At 51.4% G+C, this 5,911-nt stretch overlaps 1 protein-coding gene across 1 annotated transcript; it reads right to left on the bottom strand.

The window, feature by feature from the left end:
• On the bottom strand, window positions 1–4,113 carry FAM131B (family with sequence similarity 131, member B). The gene is made up of 6 exons (XM_008594379.1): window positions 3,977–4,113; window positions 3,624–3,659; window positions 3,217–3,310; window positions 2,738–2,935; window positions 1,118–1,261; window positions 1–888 (listed from the first exon to the last, which is right to left on the bottom strand). Exons 1-6 carry the CDS (start codon window positions 4,028–4,030, stop codon window positions 416–418), a joined length of 999 nt encoding a protein of 332 aa, XP_008592601.1. The 5' UTR covers window positions 4,031–4,113; the 3' UTR covers window positions 1–415.
• Window positions 4,114–5,911: the final 1,798 nt, after the last annotated feature.

Here is a 5,911-nt window from a genome sequence, read left to right on the forward strand (position 1 = left end):
AAAGCAGGAGTGAAATGAAGGAAGGAGGAGTTCAGACAACACAGTCAAGGCTCCTGGAAGACAAAATCAGGGAGAGAAGGATCGAGATCCGGTCTCCGGCTCACCGCTCTGTGCTCCTGTCCTTGGGCTGCACGTGCTGGAGGCTCCTGGCACGGACCCAGAAGCCCATGGCCATGCCAAGTTCATAACCATCTCCTTGCCTGGGTCTCAGGCCCTGGACCTGTGGTTTCTAAAGTGTCAGCCCGGATAAAAGCCCATCCCTGTCCTCCATTCTCCGGGTGAGGACTGGAGGCTCCTGGGTTCCCCGCTGTCTTCTGCCCGGGGTTTCAGCTGTACGGCTGGGGGAAGGGAGGGTATGGGGTGCAGCCGTGCCCCTCAGGTGGGAGTGGAAGGCAGGCCCTGGGGTGGCAGGAAGCTAGTTGTTGGCTTCACCCTCCTCCTCGTCAAAGGACTGCACACCTGACGATGTGACGTCAGATACCTTCCGGCTGAGAGCAGTGGACATCTCAGGGTCTTCTCGTGGGGAAAGTGATTCCAGGTCCCGGCATCCCGCATCCTCCTCCTCCTCAGGGGCCAATGGCCTCTTCTCCTCCTCAGCAGGGCCTCTTGCCAGGTCCACTCCTCCAACGCTTGTAGCCCAGTCAGTGTCTCCCCCCAGCAAAGGTGGAGGCTCCTGAGCAGAGTATCCTGAGGCAGGCTGGGAAGGCCCCATTTCATGCAAGCTGGGCTGCGAGTCATCAAATGCAGGGCCAAGATAGGATCCTGTGGCTGGAGAGGCGATGAGGGACTGATCGCTTGCTTCCCAGGCATCCGATGAGCCCAGACAGTACATGCCCTGGGACACATAGGAGTGTGGCCATCCATCCATGGGGGCTTGAGCTAGGGCATCTGTAAAGAGAATCACGGAGGTTGGTGGGGGCCAGAGAAAACCAAAGGCAGTGACAGCAGCATAGAGCACTGAGGGTGAGACACAGGGGGCACACAGATCATGGAGGAGACAGTGGGAAAGCTGAGATGGGCAGGAAAGTCTGAACAGAACCAAGATGAGTGGAGGGAGCCTAGAGAGTCAGAGAGGCCCCTGGAGCCCCAGGAGTTGAATTCTGGAACCATCTCTCACCCTGACTCTCCATCAGCTCCTGGTAGTTGTCACTATAGTTGCAGCCCAATGGCTCCTGGGTGGAGTTGACACTCATGTCCTCACCATCCATGGAAGACCAGGCCATGAGTGTGGCCTCAGAGATGGCAAACTGTTCCATGACACCTGTGAGAAGAAATGTGGTTAACACAAGATAGATCAGAGACCCTTAGACAAGTGCAGGGGCGGGGAGATGTTGTAGAGCACTGCTATTCAACAGAAATACAATACAATTTTCTAGCAGCCATGCTTAACAAACTTAAAAAGAAACAGATGTTACTAATTGTAATAATATATCTTATTTCACCCAATATAAGTAAATTATCATTTCAACATATAATCATATAAAAATTATTAGTGAGATCTTTTACATTCTTCAATTTGTATGAAGTCTTTGAAATCTAGGCAGTATTTACACTTACAGTACATCTCCATTTGGACTAGCCACACTTCAAGTTCTCAATGGCCATATGTGGCCAGGGGCTGCTGTACTGAACAGCACAGGCTTCGTAGAGGCCCCCAAACAAGGCAAAATCATGGGGGACTTCCCAGAAGGTCAGATTTAAGATTCCCAGGGAACAGAGTTGGGGGTCTTCTGGTGAGATATCCTAAGGCATTAAAATTAGGGATTTACAGTTTATCTTTGGAGGTTTGTAGGAATTGTACCTAGTATTAGATGGTCAAGGACAGAAGAATCTAGAAGGTAAGTTTCAAGATCAACAGAGAACCCTCAAGGGAGCAACATAGGATTGTGGGTCCACAGTGATACAAGGTTGAAAGTTCAAGGGATTGGGAGGAGAAAGGAGGGTACTATAGGGGGGATGAGTAGACTTGGGGGTCCCTATTCTAGTCACAGCCATGAATAAGTTTAAGCTTCATTGCTACTCCCCCACCTTACCTCCCTATCCCTATGTGTTTGTCATCGATCCCCAGATATTTCTTCTATGACCCACACCATCAACACAAGGATACCTCCCTTCTCTTCCAGACCTGTCACTCTTCCTAGGTATCTTGAGACCTGCCACTAGGGTTCTGCCACTCTTGTAGATACACTACGTGCCTGCCATTGTACCTATACCATTTTCCTAGAACTAAACCTCTTCTGTAGGCCACCATCACCTCACCTAATTCCCTTGATACTTCAGTGATTGTCACAAGTGAGACAAGTAAGTGAATTCAGGGCACCAAATGGTAATGGGCAAAGGTTAGAAGAATTCCAAGGCCTCTCTTTCTCTTATTTCTAGATTCCTGTGTAGAAACAGAGCTTTTTGAAGCCCAAGGCTCCTGTGTTTTTTCCTGTACTGAGGGAGTTCAGGAGTTGAACAGTGCCACAATGTAGAAGAGAAGGCACTGGGAGGGGTGGGTCCACAAATCCCATCTAATTCCCCTCATTTTCTGAGGTTTTAATTAAAAAATTAATTTAAAAAAATGAGGGCACTTATCAGAATTAACAAGTCAAAGAACGTGAAATTAGAGCTGTTTGGAAGTGTTAGCCTATGGTCAACATATGGATGGGGCCAATCCTGCCATAGGGAATCAGATTGGAGGGCTAGTCTCCAGCCATCCTGAAAATGTGTCTCTTAAGGACTTGGGTACAAGTACCTGCTAGGAAACGGGCCTCCTTCTCGCCATCGCTGAGGTCAGAGTAGGCATCTGTATCCCGGCGCACGGACTCGTGGCTGTGCTGCGGCTGAATGGCTGGTGCCTTCCCCCAGCCCTGCCACTCAATCATGTGGGCCACCCGGCCTTGCCCCATGGCAGTGGGCTTTGTCACATGGTCCTTCATGCTTCGTGAGATCCCTAAGGGGCCAGACATTCCCCACATCCTCCAGAAAGTCATACCAGACCCTTCTCACTATCCCCTCCCCAGTCACACGGGACCCCTCCCATTGAGGAGGGTATGCCACATGGCTCCATATACTAGCTGTATGAGGGGTAGCCCAGAGGACGGGAGAGCATTGACAGAAAGGGCAATAGGTCAGGGTGTGGAGATAAAGGTCTTCACCGAGCCTAAAGGAGCAGGAAGACTGAGACTGTAGGGATTGTTCTGTCTGGACCTATGTCCAGGTTGGGAGTCTCACCTGAGAACGATGACTTGGCCAGGGCTCCGATGCCATAGGCGTTAGAGTTTCGCTTAAGCTTCGGAAGAATGGAAGTGGTGTCCTCCATGGAGAGCTGGGATAGGGAACGTGGAGGAAGGGCAGGGGAATGAAAAGGTATGGGGGTGCTTTATGTGTGGAGGAGAGTTCATGATTTCCAGGAAGAAGGACTCAAGCTAGGGCAGGTGATAAGGAAAACTATTATACCCCAGAGTCCAAAGGAGGTATATGGCCCAACCGCCCTTAAGAACTGGGGGTAGATGGAGACCGTGAGGGCTCACAGTGCCTGCTGGAGTCAGCCAGCACCGTGTTCTATGGAACATCTAGGGGACAATGTAAAGAAGAGGAGTAAGGGGGCAATGGGGGGCTCTGAGGACCACTGCACTCACGTTGATGCCGTCCCAGGAGAAATCCGTCCGTGTTTGCTATGAGGGAAGAGGAAATGGAATGGGTACCCCAGGCACTTCCAGGAGTGCATGTCACCCCGCTTTCCTCAGAAGGACTTTCAGGATTACATGAATGGGGAAAGCTTTCCTGAGGTTAACGTAGGGAACTAAGATCTCAGAGTGGAATGTTTAGTGTGTACACAAGTCAGTCTAAGGGAGCGTTTGAGATGTTGCCTCAGAATTTAGGAAGAAAATTCAAGGACCAGGCAGCTAGAGACTGGGGAGCTTGTCCATAATTGTCGTTAGGGTCTCTCAAAGGTCCTTTGGCGAGGGGACAGCTGAGCACAGGGCCTCACCTCGGTAGATGGCCGGTGGAGGCTGCTCCCGTGCAGGGAGCTGGTGCTGTCCATGTTGATTTGATCGACATCCTTCAGGCCCTTCCAGTCCACAGCAATCACCTCGTTCCCTGGAGTGGCCGGAAGGTTAGCTGCTCACCCTCGCCTCCCTGTGCCATTCTCGTCTTCCCCCACAGAACACCCCGAGGACACACCCTGGGTGCATCCAACCCTTCCACACCGCTCCCTTCTGCCAGCTGCCACTCCTTCTGATTACCCATTTCCTTTCATGGCCCTACTGCCCTCACATTTTTGGTGAGAGAAATAATAATGCTTAGCCAAAATATTCAATTTTAGCTCAACCAAGAATAGCAAACCCAGAAAAAGCATCGTATGGCCTTGGTTGTTGTTGTTTACAGGGAGGGGTCAGACGTTGGGTTCTTACAAGAAAACAATTGGCCATTCTGTCCTGAGGAATCTTTGAGGCTTTCTGTATAGGAGCTGGGCTTTTCACCTATTCACATTTGTACAAATAAAGGCGGAACTTCTCTAGGGGGAAGCTTTCTATGTGTGGGCTTTATTGTTGGTGGGTGGGAGGAATACATCTTCCTTAGTGGGCTCTGTAAGAGTCAGTGAATTTATCTGACAAGAAGACTCGGTGGGGATAGAGGTAGGAGAGGTGAGCAAGGAGTTGGGCACGTCCACCAGAAGCAGTGGCAGCAGAGAAAGTGAAGGGTGACACTGAAACGGTTCACCTGACAGTTGGGAGACAAGTGATGGATTAAAGAGGAGAGAAGGGGGGAGTGGAAGGAGAGAGAGAGTTTTTTAAAATAGGAATTAAAAGAACAGGGGCTGGCTGGTTAGCTCAGTTGGTTGGAGTGTGGTGCTGATGACACCAAGGTTGAGGGATCCCGTACCACTGGCCAGCCACCAAAATAAATACATAAATAAATAAACAGAACAGAATAGAATAGGAATTCAAGTCAAAGAGAAGACAGAAGCCATTAGGAGGGGGTAGACAGGGTTTGAGGCCTGACTGGGAAACTGGTGGGCCGATGAGGATGGTCATTTTCATGAGGCCAAAGCTCTTTGGGAAGTGGGGGAGCCTCCTGGCCTGAAGGTGGGGTGGTGCCTACTGCGAGACCTGCGGAAGAGCTACTTGGGTCACTGTAGAGGGATTCAAGCATCCGATGGCTGCCTGAGCCATCTGACCTACAGATCCTTTATACACATGAAGTCTTTTGATTCTGAGTTGAGAGTGGCGGGTCCATTCTTGGAAAGGGGTGCATTGAGTGGGGTCTTGGGCAGACGGTGGTGTTCAGCATGCGACAATAGAACTGGTGCAAAAGGAAGGAGACTGTTGTTAATGGGACTGAGGGAGGTAGGACCGCCAAAGTTGGCCCCTTTCCCTTGGGGCTACAGGGGTGTGGTGAGCTGGGTCAGACCAGAGGCTGTGGCTGGGGGAGGAGCAGAAGGATGGACATTTGGACGCAGACCGAAGGTATGGGGTGGGCACAGAATGATCTCTGAGGAGAAGAGAGATGGAGGGAGGGCAGAGTGGGAGAGAGGGGAGCGAGGGGAGGTGGCCTTTGTGGAAGAGAGAGAGCTGAGTCAGAGCAGGGGATGGGGGGCGGACAGGGAGGGCCGGGGAAGGGGGGGGGGTTGAAAGCAGAGAAGGGGCGATCCATGGAAATAAATCGGGTCTCAAAGCAATCGGGCTTCCTGAGAGTGAGTTTGTTTGTAATAATAATACGAATTATTCTCTCAGCCTGAGGTCACTGAGGCGTGTAGGCGGGAGAAATTGGGAGTTAGAAAGCGGAAAATTGGGGGGTTTGGGAGAGGGCTGGATTCATCTGTTGAGCCGTGAGAGTGGGTGGGTGCCTGGGGTGGGGGTGAGGGGGCGGGAGCACGGCAGAGGCTGAGGGAGAAGACGGATCGGAGGCGCCTCCCCCCCCC

This window comes from Galeopterus variegatus, unplaced genomic scaffold, assembly GCF_000696425.1.
Source record: "Galeopterus variegatus unplaced genomic scaffold, G_variegatus-3.0.2 Scaffold10681, whole genome shotgun sequence".
Taxonomy (NCBI): Eukaryota; Metazoa; Chordata; class Mammalia; order Dermoptera; family Cynocephalidae; genus Galeopterus; species Galeopterus variegatus.

Excerpts from the sequence above, each read along its gene's own strand:
- FAM131B (XM_008594379.1), bottom strand. The coding sequence starts at position 4,030 with ATGGACAGCACCAGCTCCCTGCACGGGAGCAGCCTCCACCGGCCATCT. Across the intron at positions 3,311-3,623 it reads TCTCCTGGGACGGCATCAAC|CTCTCCATGGAGGACACCAC; the intron begins GTGAGTGCAGTG and ends TCCCTATCCCAG. Across the intron at positions 889-1,117 it reads GGAGCTGATGGAGAGTCAGG|ATGCCCTAGCTCAAGCCCCC; the intron begins GTGAGAGATGGT and ends TTCTCTTTACAG.